Source organism: Patagioenas fasciata, chromosome 2 (genome assembly GCF_037038585.1).
Source record: "Patagioenas fasciata isolate bPatFas1 chromosome 2, bPatFas1.hap1, whole genome shotgun sequence".
NCBI classification, from domain to species: Eukaryota; Metazoa; Chordata; class Aves; order Columbiformes; family Columbidae; genus Patagioenas; species Patagioenas fasciata.
This window is the reverse complement of record NC_092521.1, coordinates 125,293,584-125,316,012: the sequence shown is the minus strand read 5'-3', so window position 1 is coordinate 125,316,012 and position 22,429 is coordinate 125,293,584. Positions and strand designations below refer to the sequence as shown.

General features: G+C 39.3%; 1 protein-coding gene across 2 annotated transcripts in view; it reads left to right on the top strand.

Annotated features, from left to right (window-relative positions):
• The window catches only part of CNOT10 (CCR4-NOT transcription complex subunit 10), a 32,861-nt gene extending 14,148 nt beyond the window's left edge, over positions 1–18,713 (top strand). For both annotated transcript variants that reach the window (XM_065832257.2, XM_071804920.1), the window contains exons 9-19: positions 1,038–1,187; positions 2,308–2,510; positions 4,567–4,688; positions 5,331–5,507; positions 8,103–8,183; positions 13,171–13,284; positions 15,065–15,195; positions 15,956–15,991; positions 16,092–16,219; positions 16,937–17,012; positions 18,419–18,713. In XM_065832257.2, coding sequence (XP_065688329.1) covers positions 1,038–1,187; positions 2,308–2,510; positions 4,567–4,688; positions 5,331–5,507; positions 8,103–8,183; positions 13,171–13,284; positions 15,065–15,195; positions 15,956–15,991; positions 16,092–16,219; positions 16,937–17,012; positions 18,419–18,573 — 1,373 coding nt within the window. In that variant the 3' untranslated portion in view covers positions 18,574–18,713. The remainder of the gene's footprint in view (positions 1–1,037; positions 1,188–2,307; positions 2,511–4,566; positions 4,689–5,330; positions 5,508–8,102; positions 8,184–13,170; positions 13,285–15,064; positions 15,196–15,955; positions 15,992–16,091; positions 16,220–16,936; positions 17,013–18,418) is intronic.
• The last annotated feature ends 3,716 nt before the right edge of the window (positions 18,714–22,429 follow it).

Genomic DNA, 22,429 nt, shown 5'->3' with positions numbered 1-22,429 from the left:
TGCTGTAAGATATTTTATCTAGCAGATATTGCTGCATAGATTGCAATTAGATGATAGAAGTCACAGAGTTGGCCCTGAAAATCACAAGACTGAATACATTTTGTAGACTTCTGTATTTACAGATAAATTTCATAGAAAACATTAAAAATATTTGCCATAATATTTGCCTATTCTGGCATATTTTGACACTTCTAGAATTTACTGTAACTTATCTTGTCAACAATTTTTATGTTTAAAGCTCTTTTTATAACTTATTTTTCTGGAATGTTTTATTATTATATAACTCTTTTGCACTAGCTTTTTTGCACAGTAGAATGTTTACTTAATTGTCTTCCTAGGTCGTGATTAAAATCATGTGTGGTTAATTTCTTAATGGTTCGTTTCTTTGTTGTTTGAATTTTTAGGCTGTTGTGTTTTGTTTTGGTTTTTCCTTATCGAGTGGCAACCTTGTAAAGCTTCAATTACCAGCAGATAAGCCAGCAATTTAATTTTATGTCCTTTATTGTTTAGAAGGAGCTTCTTACAGTGTTACCTGAACACAATATATTTAGGAAGGGGAGAGTGCATTTCCTGCTTGTATGGTTAGTTGACAAATGTGTTGATTTTATAAAACTTAGGCAGGTGATGTAATATGAAAGCTTTCTTTTTCACAAGAGCCATCTGTTACAAAACTTGAAGTGCTTGTATGCTAAATGCTAGGAGAACCTCCAGGTGAACTTACTTCAACTTGCAGTCTATTAAATTGGCTTTATACATGGCTCTCCTAGCATCTGATGCATAAGATCTGGAAATCTGCATGCCTATATATAGGTAATTTCAGGTCAACTGTCCAAAAGAACTAGAATGGTTTACAGAAATGTAGGTTATTAAAATGCTTGTAAGGCAGGGATGTAACTGTATAATCCACGAACATCTTGCTGAAGAACACGTTTAATACACTACCATAATGTGCTGACCCATGAAAGACCAGTGGGAGCATTTTATGGGCTCAGTGACATTTTTCAGTTTATGAAAATGATCTTTTGCTGTTCTCTCAGGTGAATGCTTAAGGTGTATGTTCTGGAACAATCTTGGCTGCATCCACTTTGCAATGGGGAAGCACAATTTAGGAATTTTTTACTTTAAAAAAGCCTTGCAAGAAAATGATAATGCGTGTGCACAGCTAGGAACGGGCAGCTCGGATCCAGGTAAGGCTTTTAAGAGTTGAAAACAGATGGTAGAAGAGGGTGGGTGAATTAATAAAACAGAGGATAGAAGCTTTCAGTAATTTTCAGCAAAATTCTTGTTCTGTATCTTTGCAGAGGACAGGATAAGGAAGGTAAGAATTTTGATTGTAAGTGGATTTCAGAGTATAGTTGCTGTTGACAGAAACAGATGATGATGAAATATGTTGGTTTTTTGCTGTTTTCTTTTATGTGGCATGGGGCTGGGGCAATTACTTCTCTCTCATTTGTAGTCTTTGACTGTCAGTCAGGGAGGTATGACCAAATTTTCTGTGACCTGTTGTGCATCCTTAAAGATATTATTAATAGTTCTGCAGATAGTAGGCAGTATCCTCAGGACTTGAAGTGCATGTTTTTCTGTATCTCCTAAGTTTAAAAAAAAGTGGAGGACAATACCATTAAATAAGCATTTGGAAAAAAGTGAGTTTCTCAAACTTTCTTACTGAACAATGCTCAGACTTGTATGAGAAATCCTCTATTGTTTAGTTTTATGGTTAGTTTTATCTATATACTTTTGTTGTAAGTATACAAAAGGCAAAAAAAAAGAAACATTATAATTTTTCTTAAGGCTTTTTCTCTTCCAAGTAAATGATTTGATGATGAAGTGTTATTTTTTTTCATTTCTTATTTTCTTTAAAATCTAGTTATTATCACACATTTTGTTCTCCTATTCCTCCCCTGGCTCTGTACCTGAGTGCAGTATTAGGTACCAATGTGAAGACAGAAAATTTTTGATGTTTGTTAACAGCAAAATTATTTTTTTCTGTAATTTCTATAAGCGACAAAGATGTGTATTCTCACAAATCTAGAATTCAATTATTATATAACATTTAGCTTGAACGAGAAGGAATATAAGTGGTTAGCATTCAATGTATTTCAGCCTTTACTAAGAATACAATTAGTCTTTGGTATCAGCTTTCATGTGGTAGGAATTTATTTACAGAGGGAGACCAATGAATTTCTGCAATGAAAGGTGGGCCTTGGTAGTTTTGGGGTGTTTCATACAGCTTCCCTCCGCCTCCTAGAGTTACGTCTTCTGTTCTCCTGAGCTGCACATCCAATGTCATGTAATTCTTTTCTGCAGGTAAAAAATTTTCAGGGAGACCCATGTGTACGCTACTGACTAACAAACGGTATGAGTTGCTCTACAATTGTGGAATTCAGCTCTTGCATATTGGGAGGCCCTTAGCTGCCTTTGAGTGCCTGATTGAGGCAGTCCAGGTTTATCACTCAAACCCTCGTCTTTGGCTGAGAATAGCAGAATGCTGCATTGCTGCCAATAAAGGGGTAAGTGGATTTGCACATTCCTTATTTTGACTGTAGTTATGAAATACATGTGATCAGAGAAAGGAAGAAATAATACCTTGAATCGAACTCTGCATTTTAAAGGCCTGATTTTGCAACACCTCTGTCAAAGTTCAGATTAATTTTTTTTGTGTATGTGTCTGTTTGCATGTTTAATCTGAAGCTACCACAGGTGGAGGGAAAACACCATAGAAACAATGTCTTGAGATCCAGTGTTCAGTTGACTTTTCTAAGTTCAGAAAAATTTGAGTCAGCTATTCCAAAGACTGGTGTGAGATGAAACAAAAGCACGTAAGTGGCTGTTAGAGCTGCTCTTCTATAAAGTTACACCTGGGGATTTCAGTGGTGCATATTATTTTGGTGTCTCTATTTCAGAAAATATTAAGAAATATATTTGCAGATCTATAGCTTTATAGATGAGGTTTGCTTATATCCTCATTTCACAGCATTGAAGTTTCAGGAGTGTTTGGTCAAAACCACACCAACTTCCATTATGTATGTGCTAGCTGTTGTCAGGTAGTTCTGAGTTTTATGAAGCACAACAAATGCAGGAAGAACAGCTTTCTAATTTTGCAATTTTCTGTGTCTATCCTACTGGTTACAAGTCACACATAGGTAAAGAAGACACAGCTGATCATGTCTAGTGGAAAACTGGGTATGAGGGACTGGATTAGCATAAGTTTTGTGGCAAAAAACAAAGCTAGAATTTCCTTTACAAGGGCAGTGTTTAGCAGTCTGGAAGAGGGAAAAACAGACCCTTATGGGGCACTTGGTTTACTACAGACCAGCCAAAGCAGTGGCTCATACCAGGCTCTTTGAAGCAGAGTTTTCTACAGTTGTGATGTTGTGTCATATACCAGGGAGCTTGTGTTCAAGTCACAAAACAAGCTTGCTGTTTCCTAAATTCGTACTCTTACAAGAAAAAAAATTAACTTTGGATGCTGTTAATATTAAAGGCAAAGTGGAGGTGTCTTATATTATAAGATAGATTTGCAACACGACAAGTAAGGCCCTAAAATGAATAGTGTGTTTAATTTGACCTTGTAACTTAATTTGCAATGATAGTGCATGTTATCTAAGTGTGGGTTCATGTATACATGCTGTGAACACCATATAGAAAACTAATTTCATTAAAACTAATTTTCATCTGCTTTAGCATTTTAGTTTATAAAATATAGATGAAAGATGATTCCCTTTCTGAAGTATTCTTCAACATCTTTTCCAAAATACGTGCTTCATATCCAAACTCATTGTGTGTATTTTTTGTGACAGTAAATGCCATTATAGCATCAATATTCTCCACAATAGGTTCCAGTAATTTTTCTGAACAGTAATAGTCGTTTAAAATACAGATTTAGAATAAGTTTCTCCTTACAGCTGTGATTTTTCATCACTAACTTTACTTACCAACAAAGATGTTGAGAAGGCTCATGGTAGAACAAACAAGCCCCAGTAAATATGCTGTAGAGAGAGTTCTTGGAACTACCAGTTATGGTGCTTTAAGTTTGTTTGACCCCCAGAATGTCTATATACTCAAAAATCTGTTAAACAGGATTTAACTTGGCATATGTTGTAGTTCAGATTCATGTTCCCCGTGGAAGGGTTTGAGAGCAGCTTTTTCAGAGATCTCTTTGAAAGCTGTGTAAGCAGGGAGAAAAGATGGCAAGCATTACAGTGAATATTACTTGACTGATCATATGATTTCTTTTAGATATCCTAGCAGTTCTTTTAATATTACTTGGTTCATTGTTCTGTTGCTTTCAAAACAGAGGAGAAACTAGGTCAGTAGGCTATCAGACAAGCTGTCAGCACTAATCTGCGGTTACACTGTGTGCAGTAAAATCCCTCTGCAACACAAAGACAATAGAAGGTGCCTAATCCTTCATGGTACCCAAGATTTAAAACTGTACCCATATAAACTATTAATTCTTACATTTTAGCAGGGTTCAAAGTCTTCCAGTTTTCACTTATTTTGTCAAGCTTTCATTCATGAGCCTTGATATTTTAGTGTTTTGTTTTGTTTTCCTTTTCCTTTTAGACATCAGAACAAGAGACTAAAGGTCTTCCCAGCAAAAAGGGAATTGTGCAATCTATAGTAGGTCAAGGCTACCACCGTAAGATAGTCCTAGCATCCCAGTCAATACAGAATGTTGTTTATAAGTAAGTATGTTTTCCATCTGCTCTTTATTTTGTTATCATATCTTTGTTAAGGACATGTATCTGTTTGTCAGGAGTTTTTTAAACTGTAATGGAATAACTGTTCATTTTGGAATTATTAAGGTAGCAAAGAGAGTGGCATACAAAAAACTTGATTAGCCCTACTTAAACATCATTTGGATGCCTCCTCTATGATGGCCAGCAGAGGGCTTAACTGTGTATTCATTGTAAACAAAAAGGCCATTAAAGCTTAAAATTGATTTCTCTGAAATTCCTATTTCCAGTTATCAAAATTTGTTGTCTTTTTTCTCACTTAAAATATATATGTTTTCACTTTAGAAAAGTGCAGGAAAAATCTAATTGCTCTGTGAAACTTCAGGAGGTGAAGTCAAGTAAAACCAGATAACTCACTGAAATTATGTAGTTGAATCTGCCCACTCTATTTGGGCATTGTGGTGTACTTCCCATATGTAAGAATAGCAAGATACGGGAGACTTCATAAATTAGATGTATATCTATTAAAACATGATTTAACTTTTTCTAGGGTAAAGTTTTTTTGCTTTCAGGTCTTTCTGGAGCTCTGCTTTTATTTTTTTTAATTTAGTAGGTTTGCTACTCACTGGCTAACTTCTGTGTCTCTTTAAGTGATGGGCAGTCCTCAGCAATACCTGTAGCCAGTATGGAATTTGCAGCGATTTGTCTAAGAAATGCCTTGCTGCTACTGCCAGAAGATCAGCAGGAGTCAAAGCAGGAAAATGGATCCAAAACCAGTAATCAGCTGGGGGGAAATACAGAAAACAGTGAAAGCAGTGAAACATGCAGGTAAACACAAGTGCATATAAAACTTTTTGACCAAAGTAACTCTGGGCTGACAGTCTGTGGCTGCTACCTGTCCTGTTTGGGCAGCAGAAAAAATAACATATTTGTAAATTCTCTTAGCGTTGTTGGGAGATCCAAGGAAGCTGGTTAGTTGTTCATTGTTTTAATTGCTGCTATGCTAAATTTAAAAATAAAATACTGAGTTGATTCCTACCATTCCTAACAACTTTAATAAATTAGACAGTGAAATTATTTTTTTCACTGGCCATCTTATTTTCTGTGCTGCGTATGTTATGTTTTCCCACACCCTCCCGCAGTGCATATTGTTATTTCTCTAATTGTAAGTGAAGTTTCACATTACAGTGATTTTGTGTGTATGTGCATGTGCGCCATGCACTTGATTCAATACGTAAATGTCTAGCAGCTCAGTTGTAGACATTTCCCCATGATCAGATTTGATGTTCATCAGCCCTAGTATGTTTTGTTGTGTTTGTTTTAGACTAGAAAGGGGAAACTAGTTTTAGGAGGAAAGCAGCATAAAGCTATTGCTTAGAAAGTTGTATTTTACAAAAAAAAAGAGTTTAAGAAAAATATGTGTTTTTCTTAAAGCTTCAGAAAAAGTAACTTGTAGACAATTTATGTCAAAGGTTAAAAAGCAGGAAGGTGTTTTAATTTTTTGTGTTGATCCTGATGCATTCTGAACTTCCTTTTGTAGAGTAAATTTGGCTGTAGCCTGCATGTTCATTAATGACCATTTTGAGAAGGGAAGAGTTACAATAACTGATCTGAAAAAAGTGGCAATATTAAAATTTTAACTGCTTAGAGAGTGAGAAAGCACAATGTTTTTGTCAGACCCAAGTACAGATAAATTTTAAGAAGATCCGTTTGTCAGGATTTACTGCACATATGCTGTGTTGTGTAGACACAAGGTACATCCCCATAGATTCTGGCGTTCCCTGAGGATAGACCAAGGCTAGGAGTCAGTGCCTGCAATATTTGAAACAATATTTGAAGGCTGTTCTCTGTAACGCTTTTTTCCCAATGACAATCTTTCCTGTCAAGTGACCAAATGATTTATAAAAGTCTGGAGTTTTTGTGTGGTGAGGTGGTGGTGGTGTTGTGGTGTTTTTGATTGTTTTTTTTGTTTTGGTTTGGGTTTTTTTGTGTTGTTTGTTTGTTATTTTTTTCTCCTTACTGAGGTCGAAGATTGTGAACCAACTTTCCCTAAGAAGCTGTATGCAGCCTATTGAGATGAAGCTTCTCTGGTTTAAGTGAGACTTAAAATTTAAGCTTATGGGACCCACTAAGGTGGCCCTTACTCAAACAAGACCTCTTTGTTTTGTTTTGTTTTGGGGAGGTTTTTGTTTGCTTTTATAGGAGTGGGAAAAGGAAAACATGCTCTGTATGGGAGGATCCTCTACTGCCTTCTGCTTTCAAAACCAGATGCTTCTTCAGCTTAAAAGAAAAAAGACTCCCTCATCTCTCCCAGTGGTCATTGCCAATTTCAAAATGTCCAGCAACAAAGCAGGCTGTTCTTGAATTCGTGCGTCACATTCTGAAATCTCTAAGGATTTGTCCCTTCTGACAAGGGACCTTCTGTGAGAGAGCAAGTAAAACATATAAGGCATTTGAAGAAAATCACACTAATTGAACAGGATAGTTTTGAAGCAAATCCCACTAATTGAGCAGGCTGACTCTGAGGCAGATTCTGCTCGTATTCACAAGAAAACAGTGAATACTTTCAGTGGTTAAAGGTATTTTTAATCTAATTTTTGTCAAAGGCATGAAATATATACACTACAACAGTATTGAGTACAGGTTTGGAGTAGTTGCTATCTGTTTTGAAGGTCTAAGTTGGAGTTACTGTACCTGTTTGTAATGAACAGATATGAAACACCATTAATTAAAAATTTCTTGTTAAGTGAACAGACTCCGTTTCAATTCCAATTTTTTTTTTTTTAATCTGTTTCTAAACTTCAGTGTCTCTCTCTGCCAGGGTACATCTGTCAGGCTTCAATTCTCATTCTAGAAGGAGTTTTTCCTCAGCTTATTGGAGAGCAAAGCTGCATACTTTTTAAATAGAGCAAATACCTGCTCCTCAAAAAAGCCAAACATAATTTTTTAAAAGTGGGATTTTATTTAAAAAAACACATTTTGAAAGAATAATTTAAAAAGAAGGGGAGCTGGAAGTCTAAAGAAGCTGTAGCACTTTGTGGGTTAGTTCTAGAATATTTGTGTAATTAGTTTTCAAGATGTCTAGGGAGAGGACTAGTTTAATGCTTTTATTACAGGCTAAAAGAAGAGAGGCTACAAATGCAGCAAATTCTGTGTCTCTCCAGTTTAAAGTTCTCATTCTACATTAAACCTCAAAAATAGCTTAAGGTTGTGAAGAATGGTGTGGGTTGTTTGGTCTGTCAGTCAAATCCTTCTCAGCAAATGTTCCCCTTCTTCCTTCTCTTTGTTTCCCTGTTTTTTAGGCTATAGAATTTTTGCTGTCCTTTTAAATGGGTTGGATAAATATCAATGCTTATTACACTGAGAATTTTTTAACTAATTATTTCCAGTCACTCCTTATAATTAATACTGGTTTTATTCTAGCAATAAGAGTCATGAAGGGGATAAATTCATTGCAGCTCCACCTTCTTCGCCTTTGAAGAAACAAGAATTAGAAAATTTAAGGTAAGTTAAATAATATAAAATATTCACCACTAAATGAGCCCCATCTTAAAACTGTGCTATGATTCTGGAGTCATTTCTAGCTTTTTTATTTTTTTAGGCACTTGCAAGATTGAATTGTAGCTGTTAATGTAAGGATAATAAAATAAAATTCACATGCTTCCTTTCTCTTGGGCTTTGAGTCCAAACAAATAGAAAGCATCCAGAATTTCAGTTCAGAAGGTAGATCAGTCTGTTTGATCCCACTATTAGAAGTTTGGTATCATATATTGGGCAAAACCAAAAAAATCAAGTCCTATAAATGGCAAAGCTAAAATCCTGAGAATGGCTGTTGTGATTGGTGGGAATTACTGTATGGTGCCTTTTCCCTTTAAGGCCTGGATAAGACTAGTTTGGAATTCAGCCCCCACAACATTATATGCTTGTTGGGTGGAAAAAAAAAAGAAATGGTAAAAGAAGCTATGCTGCTTTCAAATGAGAATGGTGCTCCTTTCAGCAGGAGCAAATCCACAGTTTTCATAAAATAGAAAGAAAATAGGCTGTCCGGGCATTTGACTTTCTCACCATGGAAGAACATAGTTAAAATTTGACCGTAGATATTTTTGTGTTCTCAAAGGTCCCTAAACTACTTGTTTAGCAGTCTTGAGTGCTCTATAAACAGAATAACTCCCATGTGTCTAAATAAATATCATGTTACCTGGAACCTCTTTACTTTTCCCCAACAAGATTATCATTTGCTGGCAATGTTAATTATTTCAGGTGGCTGCCACCCCACTGAAGATTTCTCTCACTGTAAAGCTTGCACCTGTTTAGAAATAAGAAATATTATTTAAGCTTCCATTATGGACAAAGCATACAGTAATTTCCCACTTAAACTCTTGGCTAAACACTCAGTTCCAGCCTAACCCCAGGTAACCTGTGTTTTATAATGACCAGCTTAACCTTTACTTTGCTTCACTATGTGTAGCACATCTACTTGTATTCGCTTAAAAGCAATTTAGCAGGAATCTGTGAGGAGGCATTACTGAGACCTTGATCATTTATTCTGAAGTGGTACAAGGGTTTGCTACTTGAAATAGAAGGTACTGAACTGAAAACAGTGATGTGGGTTGGTTGTGGTGGTTTTTTAGTTTTGACGTCTTTTTTTTTTTTTCCTCCTGGCTGTTGTGTGGTTTCCACATGTCAAAATTACCTGGTGTCACATTGTGGTGTTTCTTTTAAAAATACATAGTCTTTTCTTTTGCAATCAGCTGTTGTTATCTACTGATGACACCTGACAACATGTCAGGAAAAACTTATCCATTTGGCAAGAATAATGCTGCTTCTGGTAAAGAACATCATATAAGGAAAGGAAAAGCATTGCTTTATTTTGTTTTGGAGATACTTGCTTTGGTGGTTAAATCCAGAGGACTAGACATCCACAGAGAGTGATTCTGCTAAACCTACTTCCAGTTTTTCTGCAGATAACCATGAAAAGCAAAATACATTACATGCAAATGTTAATATATTGCACTAGCCTTGCTCACTAAGGATCTAAGTGAAAAGATTAAAATTCTTCTCTAGTCAGAGAAAAGTAAGAAAAAATACGGAATGTTGGCAAGTGTTATCCTCAGGAACCAGGTGTCTATTCAATTCAGTTTTTCCATGTTAAGTCACTGGCCTGAAAAACCTCTATTGCTTCTAGAACTGAAATGGGGAGCTTAAATGCTTTTTTTTTTTTTTTCATTATTTGTAGAGTTGCACATCCTAATTAAGAGTTTAAAAAGACTGACTGACTTTGCCCCTCAATAGTTCTTAAAAATTAAAAATACCATCTAGAAAAGGCTTGGTATATGTATTGTTTGGTACCTGTGCACAAATTAGTTGAACAGACTATTCTCATAACGAGCAGTATTTCAATTGCAAGGTTTTAAAAGCAAAGAGCAGAAGTCTGAGGATGTGAAATGTTGCTGAGAATTCATGTATAGGAAGTAGAAACTCCAGACTTTTCTTTGGGGTTTCTTTTAAACAATTCTGCACTTTGCTTTTTCTCATCCTCTGAGAAGCCTGTTCCCCTGCTCTGCTCTCAGCCTGTGGTTGTTTCACCACACCAGAACAGCCCAACACCGTTAGCATACACCAAGAGTAAAGGAGTTCTGGTAGATCACAGTGCTACTTTTGAAAAATTTTGTGGATGTTATTGTAGAAGTTGAGATGGATAGCACCAGACCTTGTTGTAGCCTTTTTCTCCCTAGACTGAGCAACTTTCTGTGAAAATGTTTCTTTTCCTCTTCAAAGCGTCTACAGGGATAGTTTGATCAGCAGCTTTGTCCTGAATAGACATGAACTGCAAACCCTTACTATAAAGCATGTGATCAACTTAATCTTTTTTTCTTTTGACACTTCCATTGGCCCTCTCCAACCCATCGCTATGCTTGAATTATTTTATTTACTTACGTATTTTTGAAGCGTGCATATCCTAGTATTTCCAGTAGCATCACTGACATTGCTAATAATTTCACAGGTAATACTGTTGGGATGACCGTTGCTCACCAATATACCTTGTCTGTTCTCCACACCTACCCAGTATTGCCTCATTTGTCCACTTAAAGGTTGCATTGGTCTGTTTGGCCCTGTCACGATGCTGCAAACATGTTTAAAATTATTATCACCTGTAGCTGTTTCTTGTTCCTCACCGTCAGCCACTGCATAGTTCTCCCCAATTTCCCCTTTGCTGGTGCTGCGTTTCCCTATTGAGTAAGCACAGTCTGCATTCTGTATTTCTTAATATTTTGGATTGCTTTGTTTGCAGTGAAACATGAAAAGTGGAGAGCTTATATGCACTGTTGTGTTTGGTTAGCTACTTTATTTTAGATCAGTTATGTTCTCTAAATGGTTTGCAAGTGCTGTGTTTAGTGCCTTGATGGTAAGTTTTGAAAAACTGGATTTGTTCTGGCTTGCCCTTTGCCTGAGAAATGAGCCAAGTCAGATGTAGAATTTGGGTTCTGTAAATGTATGGTCAGTGTGGGCTGACAAATCTTGTTGCCCAGACCTGCACAAGAGGCTGTTTGACATAATCTGGCAGTTAAAAAAAACATTTTTCTTTTTCCTAGTGCAAAGGCAGTTTTATTTAGGGCATGCAGGGGCTCAGTGATGCTGGAAGTCTGCTGTGCTCAAAGGCGACCTGGGGAGTTTTGTCAGAATCCTGACCGGGGTGAAAAACTAGTTTGTCTTTTCCCTTGTGGTGCAATTCTTCTGCTCCGGTTAGCTGTCAGCTCTCCTGAGCATTTGGTTTAGCTGGTTAACAATGGACCCAAGTGCACAAGAACAGTACTGCAGGGAAGCAAACCTGAATATTTTGCTTTTCTTTAGATGGCTGTTGCTGAAGAATCTCGCCAGCTCTTACACAGCGTAAACAGTGAGTCCTTAGAGCAGAGGACTAGGTGGCAATTTTGCTGGACTTACCTATTATGTGTTTGGAGTGCATCTTGTGTTTGAATTTGTACTTTCAGAAGTAAAAATAATGATGTAAAGGGCAGTAGCAACAAACTCTGCAGGCCTTGACTTGTGTCTAAGGGCATTTAGCTGGTGACGCTTCGCATCTCTGCTGGTTTAAAAGCCGTGCTTCCTTAGGCAGAGATGAAAAGAGGCGAGTTAGAAGCAGGCTGTCATTACAGAGATTTTCTTCTTCTTTTCCCCATTCCCTCCCCCTCCGCAGTCGCAACCTTTCAGAAATATTTTAGGTTTGGGATTTGAGCTGGAGAAGCTTTCCTCTCCCTCTCTCAAGCTTTTGTATGTGCTCAGATTTGATGTGACATCTGGGCATGGGGGAGAGGAAGTGGGGGGTAGGGACAGAAACACTGGAGACGTTTCTTAGCCTCCTTGCGCATAATTAAGGAGCATGCCTCCTGGGAAAGGGGAATAAAGGCACCCCAGGTCCTGCCATGAATTACATGACTTACTGCTGGACCAAAAGTGGGCTTGACAGTTGCCAGAAGGTTGGCGTGGTAATAGCCCACCTACCAGCGGCAGAGTGGAAGGCTCTCCTCCCATCGCTCCAACATGAGACCTCACTAAGAGACCTTCCTGGAAAAGGACAGGGTCCGTGCTCACAGTAAGGCGTGGTGGGCAGAGGCTTGTGCCCAGAGGGCAAGACAGCCTGTGCTGGACAATGACTTAAGCAGTGGAAAATAGCCCCAAGGGCTGCATTTGGGGAGGAGGGGGGGAAGTCATTGCTAAGTGTGAAGCTTGGTCTAATGATGGTATCCTGATGTGGGGTTATTGTTTGAAGATGGAAAATACAAGTAGTTCAGATTTCATTACAGTACTGCCAGTGATTTTTGTGGTTTTGGAAAGATAAAGTCTGTGACAGCAACAAAATGCCACATGTCAGTCAGAGTCTTGGCAGTGGATTACAGCTCTCACTGGAACACCAAACTGGAAATGCCAAAACTCTGCAGTGTTTTGTCCTCCTGTATGCAAACGTTGTACAACATAAGAGTGAAATATGTTACAACTTAATTGATTGCTACTATGTGTTTGTAGATTGTATATCATAGAAGTCTACAAATCTGCTACCCCTTGCTGCAGCAAAAGGGAAGGGCAGGGAAGTACAAATGAGAGTGCATGAGAAAAAGAATAAAAAAAGGGTGAGAAATGGAGTCTTTCCATGAGAAGAATGGCATGTGGGGAGGTCCATCTTTTTTTGATCTGTTATTTATGGTCAAAATTGCAAAATCTTACCAAGCACAGCACAGTGGTCCTTGGGTTTTACTGGTAGAACACAATGTATTTATCTCCTAATTCAGAGAATGTGATTGAGGCCATAGATAATGAAACACTAGCTCCTTTACTTCATCGTTTGATACAAATACATTATTGAAATTTTATGATGTATTTCTTCAGCACTTAACAAGAAATAAATTGAACAGCTGCATTTGGAATCACAGAACTCTCCGTTTAACACATTGGCTTTCCCCCTTCCCCTTTTTTCTCTTTTTTTTCCCTCCAGGTGCTCAATACTTGCATGCAGTGCCTACGTGGCTCTGGCTTTGGGTGATAACCTTATGGCATTGAATCACGCAGATAAACTTCTTCAGCAACCAAAGCTGTCAGGGTCTCTTAAGTAAGTCTGATTTGGTCATTTCTTCTTTCTCAGCCCTGCTTTTTTGCTGGTAAGTTCTGAGTTGAAGCTTCCAATGTCTGTAGCTGCTTGCTAATTCTGTATCTGATCCAAAGAGTTGCTTGGCCTGCTTCTGTTCTTGTTGAAGCCCTGACTAAGTGTTCATTGACCCACAGGAACGTGAGTCCCCTCGTTTGTGTACAAATTCCATGTAATTTGGATTCTATCGCTGCTTTTGGTGCTTTTTGTTGATCTCCAGCTATGGGTCCCATTCAGGACCATCCATTCTCTGTTCTGATGTGGTGTGGGGCTGCCTATGCTCTTGTTGGCACAGCAGGAGGGGCATGAATGAGCAGCTGGGGGTGGACAATGTCAGCCCAAGCCAGCCTGCTGCTGAAAGCTTGTGGAACTACAGCCTTGGTGGGGAAGGTTTGCTCAGTCAGTACGGAACTGCTCTTGGGGGTGCCAAATTGTCTCTCCACCTGCTACTGTTGCTTGTATAGGTTCTGTTCTTGAGTTTCGCTTCTTCAGTTCTTTATTTGGTACTGTATTTTTTGGAGAGATACTCAAAGCTTATTCTGTTTCTGCAGTTTTCATACATCTCTGCCAATAACAAAAAAAAAAGCAGCTTTAGCCCCATCCTTTTGACCTTGTTTGTACATTTAATTCCTATGTTCCAGTGATTCCCAGAGGATAAAAAATAGCAGAGGTTTTTATGGTAAAAATGATCTTTTTCAGAACTGGTAAGGTACTTGCAGAAAGCAAGCTAACTTGTACTTATTTTTATATGCTGGCAGCATACTCTAAAGTGGTCAGTGCCAATTAAATTCTTTGGCTCACATGCTTCAAACTACTGCAGAAGCTCATCTTTTTGCACAGTCATTGTATAAGCAAGATTTTGGAGGAGTTTGCAAGGTAGCACACAGTTTTGTGCAGGCGGTGTCACCATTATGTAACGCAGATGAGAGTTTTTTGCAAAGGCAGAGCACTGTGTATCTTGGTCCCAGGAAACTAGGATTTTCTACAGATTGGGAGCATTGAACTGTTCCTGTTTTCTAAAGTGAAATAAATTGCATGTAGAAAGCTATGTTTGCTGTATCAGATCTAAATTGTAGCAGTTACTTTGGATGATTGACTAATATTTTACCAACTACAGTCAGTTTGAAGTGTACTGTATACAGCTGCTTCGAACAAATATGAAGTTTTCACTCAACATTTGTTTCAGATTAAATATTTGCAAACTAACTACACTCTCAATTTGACAGGATTCCTTCTTTTCCAAAGTTGAAAAAGAAAGCTTGCTTAATTCTTTTGCAAAACCTGCAGTTGGAAAGGTGTTTGTGCCCTATGGGCAGGCCTGTATAGCTGCTGTCCTTAGAAATGCTGCTCACAGAATTAGTTTGACTTTTTATTGAATGTCAAGTCACTTAACACCTCAAATTATAGATGTATCCAGATCCCAGGGTGTTTTTTTAAGTATTTCTTTTTTAATTCTCAGAGATAAAACCATACTAAGGTACTGTCTTTCTGGAATGGCAATTCGTGTGCATGAATTGATTGTCATTACTCAGGTGTAGATTCTTTTCACAACATCAGTGCCTAAAAAGCAGTGATGGCAGAACTGGGTATTATGACAACACTTTATAAGCAAGCTAGCATTCATGCAAGTGTTTCAAGTAACAGTTTTCATGTGCTTGTGTTAAAAACTGCATTCAGTTTGTCTTGCATAACAAATGGAGGGGTTGGTACGCTGACATTTGTACCTAACCCTTTGCTATTGCAGGTTTCTTGGGCATTTGTATGCAGCAGAAGCTCTCATCTCTCTAGACAGAATATCTGATGCCATCACTCACTTGAACCCCGAGAACGTCACTGATGTTTCCCTCGGAATCTCTTCAAATGAGCAGGATCAAGGTTAATGAATCCATACTTCATTAGAACTGGTTATGCTTTCAGCTGCCTTCCTGCTATAAATTTCTATATACAAACGTAATGATAATTAAGACACCTTGTTTTAAGACTGTACGTTGCTTGGGTTTTTTTGTTTGTGTTTTTGTTGTTGTGGTTTTGTTTTCTTGGCTTTAGTTCCTACTTCGTGTTTGGTTTGTCTTATGCGTGTTTGTCGTTCCTTTGAAGTGACTAGTTCTGTAACATAAATACAACTGTATATTGTAGCGTTCTGGCTTGTTTGAAGGTAACTTCTGAAAGCTGCTTTTGCTAAATATGCAATTATGGTCAAGTTTGGGCTTCATACCTTCCCTTCTAGCTTTTTAGTCTCTAAACCAGCTTTGGAGCACCAGTGAAGTGTACTTACTGCTTTTATTGAAAGAGATGAGTGGGGAGAATTTAGTCAATCTGTATCTTAATCTTTTTGCAGTGCTTCCAGTTGGCAGTGTGTGTGTTCTGTTACGGGAAAACACTTCAGAGCCCATCTGTATAGTTAACTCTAATTTCAGTGATGTGCCTTCAGTTTAAACTTCACTGTACTCATCTGCAAAGCTAAAAGGAAAACATTAAAGATAGGAAGTCTTAAGTGGCATAAGCACTTGAGCAGACTACTGTGTTGTCCCTCTTTAATGTCAGACCATGAAGAAAAAAGTAAAATTTATCTTTTAAAGCTTATCACAAAAATAGTACAAAAAGCTCATGGGTTTTGTGGGTTTTTTCTTTGTAGGTTCTGACAAAGGAGAGAATGAAGCAATGGAATCTTGTAAGTACCAGCCGCCATATTCAGCAGAGTACAGGAACTTATTTGGCCAATTTGGAATAAAAGTGTAAGAAAAAACAAAACAATTTTTTTTTAATTGCAGCTGGCAAACAGACCCCGCAGTGTTATCCTAGTTCAGTCACATCGGCACGAACAATGATGTTGTTTAACCTCGGAAGTGCTTACTGCTTGAGGAGTGAATATGACAAAGCTCGAAAGTGTCTTCATCAGGTACGAAAAACAAATCTTGAGATGGTTTTAGGAACAAATATACTTCCTTCCTCAAATGCATTGTTGAGCTGCAAATTGAAACAGCAGTCTGCGAAATTACTTCTTAGTAGTTGTGTAGGTGAACAGGTTCAAATTCTGTGAAGTTCTCAACTGCTTAAGGCAGTTGTCTTGCTATTTTTCCTCCTGAAGCTTCTTAGGATTGGGCAGGTGTCTGTGCTTGGGCTTTATAGCACACGTGTAAAGCCCAAAGGAGTCCAAGGCCATCTGTGGATGTAAAGTGTAGTAGGTGTCTCCATCTACAATAAATTCCTTGACTTCATAACTGAAGAATATTTGTAAATGGAAAGCTAATAAACAATCCTTGGTAACTTTGCATTCTGAACTTTGGAGCAGTGGAGGTTACCTTCTTCACCTGTCATCTCATCAGGAGCCCACCATAGATTGGCCCAAGAATTACAGACTCGTATTAACACAAGTATACAGCAGATGGTGCTGCTAATTAGTGCAAAGCAGTCTTGCAAGGCAGATCATCTTGCAGTCTCCCCTTGCATGCATAATTAGTTAGAAAAAATTAATTTGAAAAAGCTTATTTTAGTTTATTAATTGGGGTTTTTTTTTGTTAGCTAAGACGGCAGTAACAATCTTGTCAAGTGGCACTTTCTATGAGCTAGATGTTTCTCTTAAGCAATTTTCTCCCCACTCTCCTTTTTCAATAAGGCTGCTTCGCTGATCCACCCCAAAGAGATTCCTCCAGAGGCTATTTTGCTGGCTGTATATCTTGAATTACAGAATGGTAAGAAGGAGTTTGGGTTTGTTTTTTTGTTATTATTTTTTTCCTCCAACATTAAAAACCCTAATTTAACATGTAAGCTGCAACGTCGAATGTGATTTGGTACTTAAAACGTTTTTATGGGTTTTTTTCCTTGAAATTTGCAGCTAACCCTCATAGGCAAAATGTTAGAACAAATTCTTAAGTTTTGAAATGTTCTGTGACCTAGATTTGGGATACAAGGAGAGGAAGGCGGTAGTCATCGTTTCTAGTCTTTATAGAGTTGTGACAGTATTTGGAATAACACCCTTTAGGCCCCATCTCCATTTTACACTGCTACGGACCCACGTATCCGCACCTTCATTTCCATTGTTTATTGCCATCCTGTTCTTATACACTCCAGAATTCCTAAATGTTCATCCTCTGAGCTGAAATCTTATACCCTTTGCCCAGAAATCAGTAGTCTCTGACAGGCTTAGGAAAACCCTTGATGAGGTTTATAGTATGAAGAGGGCTTTGAAAGGCTTTTTAATGAAAAAACCTGCAATCCAGGTTTCCCAAAGAAGCTGTGTCAGGGCCTGTGTAGCAAGTATTGTAACAAAGCTTTGTAATATCCATAACTCTGTCTTCCAAACCCCTTCCTTTTGAAGGTTCACTGTGTCTGCATGGAAAAAATTCTCTACAAAATGGGAAACTGGAAAGATTGAGTTCTACAGTATGAGCAGACTGGTGCAGCTGCTGTGGTTGCAGACCTGTGCGCCTTGGGGCTTAGTATCCGAGTGTTGTGAAATGCTCGGTGTGCTTGTTCCCCTTCAGTTGTCCTGCGCTGCAGGCAGAAGACTTAAGTATTTGTATTGAGAATGGAGACTTCTACAAAGCTTTGCTTAGAAACAGCTTTAAAAGTTGGACTTTTGGAAACCTTTCTTTTGGCAACAAAGTATGGAGCAGAAGGGAGTAGAAAATGGGATTTAAGTCTCTTACTCCCTTCTAAGGAGCTAAAACCTTTTTTGTTATATAAATGGCGACAAAAAGATGCATCTCTTCTGAAACTAAAACTTTAGTGAAATAAAAGTATTTGATAAGAGGGAAAAATGGTCTTTTCAGAACTTAGTGAGTTTTTTCCCACAATGTTATAGGTTTAATTTTCAGTAAAGAATAAGTTTTGTTTAAATTGGTATTTAGTTGATGGGCCATGCATACAGTTGAAAATCAGATTTCTTCTTTTTAAAACATGTTTTATATACACCCTTGACAGTTGCATTACTGTCTGTGATGTCCCATTATGTGGGGATTTTGTGTGAGATCTAGAGTCTTGCTATGCAGATAAGAGGTGCCTTTCAGGAATGTAGAAGGTGCTCTGGCATTTTCCAGCTCTGAGATAAAAGGTCAGTGTCTCCAGCTATTTTTTTTAATCCAGAGTTGTCTTGTAGGTAACACACAGCTGGCACTGCACATCATCAAGAGAAATCAGCTTCTCCCTTCTGTGAAAACACTCTCGGACATGCGGAAGAAGCCTGTTTTCCAGCCAGTCCACTCAATCCAGCCCATTCAGATGCCAGCTTTCACCACTGTGCAAAGGAAGTGAGGTCGTGCTTCAACCTGCTGCTGCCCTGCCTGTGAGGGCTTGGGATTTTGTATATTTTTTTTAACCTAGGACACCTGCATACCCCAATTGCTGGAGTGTGTTTGTTTCTGTAAATTTTTAATAAAACACGTAAACAAAAAGGTATGCTTGGATGTGTTTATGAAATAACTTCTGCAAAGGAAGAGATTGGTACCTGTTTTCAATGCGAGTGGCAGCTTATTTACCAAAAAGGTTAACCAAATAAGTGTGTAATTCTGTTGTTTTTGAAGAGGACAAAATGGAGGGAAGTGACGGGAAGGGAAGTGACCCATTTACCTGAACTGAAGTCCTGCTGTGCTGTGTATGATCTATGGATGCTGGGTTTTGACACATTATGAGCAATGGGTTTGTATTTCTCAAAGAGGCTTCTGCCCAACTGTGCCATGGTGATGTAGGTACAGTCCCCTGTCCTGCAGCAGCTGGGAGTTGAAGGTTCCCCATGAGGCAGGTGTGCAGATGGGGGAAATAAGCAGGTGAATGACCTTAGTTACAGGGAAAGGAGTATTGTGTATTTTGTTGCAGGGTTTTCTTTTTGTTGTGGTTGGGGGAGGTGGTTGTTTTTTTGTTGTTGTTTTCCTACAGGTCTTAGCCAAGGGTGGATGGCATTTGTGTTTCCCCCTGCCCCTCTATCCTTAGTTTCCAGTTGTCTCCTTATTATGACTAAGAGGAAATAATAATAACACATCGCCAGTGTTGATAGGGCAAGGCCCCAATGTTAGCTGTGGTTTTCAAATAATCTTTCTCTTCTCCTTAAAAGTTAGTGCTAGCAGGTCACAGGATTGAAGGGGTTGTGGTGGAGGGAGACGCTTAGGCCCTTAACAGCCCCTCGATGTTGTGCTGCAGTCTGCTGACAAGCTGTAGTCACTTGTCATTGAGTTGTTACATAATTAGTACATGCCACCCTTTGCAAAAAGCCAGTCTGTGCCCCTTTCTCATTTTTCTGGTCAAGAGGATAGAGGAGAAGCCAGCTACAGCAGAGTCCTGGGGCCAGGGTGCAGCTGTTGTCTTGTGAGATGCTGCACTGGGGGGTGGGGGGAATTTGTTTTTTGTTTGGGTTTTCTGTTGGTGGTGGGTTTTATTTTTCTTTCCTTTGCCCTAGTTTTCCTTTGTCCTGAAGGAAGGTGTAATGGTGGTGGTACAGGGCAAGAGTGCTGCACTGTAAGAAAAAGGATGAGGTGTTTGTGGGTTTTTTTTGGGATGTGTGTTTGTTTGTATTTTTAAAGCAGTCTCCATTTCAGAGGAATACTCTCTCTTATAAAAAATTTCTGCCTTTTAGCTCAAACTCCAAGGCTGTAAGACAGCAGCATGAGGAAAGGACGCTCTGGTCATTTATGGTGGGTCTAGAAGAAGAGATGAGCCATTCTGCCCTAGGGACTTCACCCAAGCATAAGTTAATCAGAGCCCAGCACAGAACACAGGCACCTTACCTAATTTCCATTCCCTGACCCTTTTGTGCCATTTCAGCTGTTCTGAGACTTTGCCCAGATAATCTTGAGGAGCTGGGATAACACCTTATCTCTCTGTGCTGCTGGCATTGTACTTTGCCTCCAGCCACCAGAAAGGTCACTGTTCCAAGAAGCCACTTAGGTCCTGCTTTTTATAAATGGGAGCAGGAGAGGGGAGCCAGCAGGACAGTCCTGGGTTTGCCCCAAGGTGTTAAACAAACAAGCCACAAAGAAGAACAATAGTAAGTTTATTAAACAGTGTGCAAGGTGTAGAATGAGCACAAGCATGCAGCCCTTCAGCAGGAAGCTATCCATCATGAAGCAGTACAGCAGAAAGTTCGCATTACTACTGTTCCATCTTCTGCTAGTTAACTGGCTTCTCTCCTTTGCAAGGCTTTTGGAATAATGACTGACTTTTTCAACGACTTTTCTGTTGATGGAGGAGGTGGCACCCCCTGCGTCTTCAGGTAGGAGCAGGCAGTTTAAAAATAATTAGGAATAAGAAAAAGAGACACAAAACAGGAAAGAGTGGGTAAAGATCACCTTTCTGAAAGAAGGGAGCACAGGAGCTGATACATCCCTCAAGTCAAAGTAGATTGACTGATTAAATACAAAAAGGTTAAAGATGCTCCCTGTGTGGTCCTGGGCCCTGAATAGATATTATTCTTCTCTGCCCTTCCCCCTCACCCCCTCCAGGAATGCAGGACATTCACATGCAAAAGATGCTAATGCTTTGCTCCAGCAGCTCCCACCTCCACCCAGAGGCACCCAGCACTCCATGGAAGATGCAGCTGTTGTCCCCCAGCCCTTGGACCTCTTATCGCAGCTGCATTTACATGGGAGCAGCAGTGCTCAGCCCCAGCAGTGACTGAAGCCTCCCCTAAGGCAGCTGCACTGACCAGAGCAACTTGAAGAGAGGCATGGGCAATGGTGACTTTTAGCTGTCAGGCTTCATGGTTTTACCATTACCAGAAGGGAAAAATAAATATCAAAACACATGCAGGAAAGGAGCAGTCAAGGGCTTGTCTTCCTCTCCAGCATTGGCACAGAGTCACAGTCCACTTTTGCCTTTAGGCTTCACCTGTAAAGAAGTGAAGGTCAACTAAAATGGCAAGCTGTCCTGTGACAAAAGCAGCAGAACAGCACAGGCTGGGTTGCGTCTTAAGTCAGTGAAGTCAATAATGCTTATTATTTGGGTTTGTTCCCCTCCTCCTGCCCTTCCCTTCAGAATCTCATCCTTGCAGTCAGGTTACTCTCCCTTCCCTTAAGTGGAGCTACTCCTTTTGCTATCTCAGCCTCCTTGCTCACATACTGGCAGCACTTGTTCAGCAGTGTCCAGAGCCATCTCACAGTGCTCAACCTGCTTCCAGGTTCTAGTTGTCTCCAGGGAAAACGCAGAGAGAAGTCATGGCAATACAGATTAGATTGAGTACCACACACAGCTGGCCAGGACAGTAGCCTTGAAACTCACCTGAGCAGCCTCTTCCCCCTCCTCCTCAGGATCTTCTCTCCTCCCTTCTTACAACTTGGAGTGACCTCTGTACTGTTGCTGTGTTGCCAGCTGCTCCAGCAGGAAGAAGAGCCATGGTCTGGTTAAGAATTTTGATGGATAGAGCACAGCATGGTGCTGAGCAGCCCTACACTTGTACACAGCTGGAGCCAGAAAGCATCTCAGCTTTGAAGAGCTACTGCAGTCAGCACTTCCAGAGACTGGAATCCACCGCCACTTCTCCCCACATTGGGAATTTAGTTCATGGCTTTAATTCTCAAACCCTGTTTGCTGAAGAGCATCTTCCCCACAATTCACCATTTCTTTTCAAACCTTTTCCACAAGTAATAATGAAAAAAAGCTGCTTTTCTGCTTACCCAATTTACATTGGCAGTCTGTTATGCAAAATGACAGATACACTATGAAATATTCAGGTGGCTTTGCTTTACATTACCTGTCAGAAAAACCATTACTTTCACAGTAGCAAAGGTGAAGAAATGGAAACCTAGAAACTGACCTAACGAGGTTAAACCAGGAACTTTCTAGCAAAATACTGCAAAACCTGCATGGAATACAGGTGGCAAGTCCAGTATCAAAGCCACTTGTTCTAGTCATGACAGTAAGGCTGTTTTGCCTTTTTTTAATAGACCAAACAACGAAGAACACTGCAGCAAAACTGCTTCAAAAAATACCACACGCTTCTCTCAGTAGAACCCCAACATTTCTCCTCTCTGCATTCAAAGCAGGTGCCTTGGTTAATGTTTCCAGCAGTCAGCCACCACCAGGATGCAGCCAGGTTCAAATCAGGCAAGAGGCTTTTCTTTTTGCATCCTGACAGAAGAGAAGGGTTTGGTTGGCTAATACAGAAACACACATACACAGA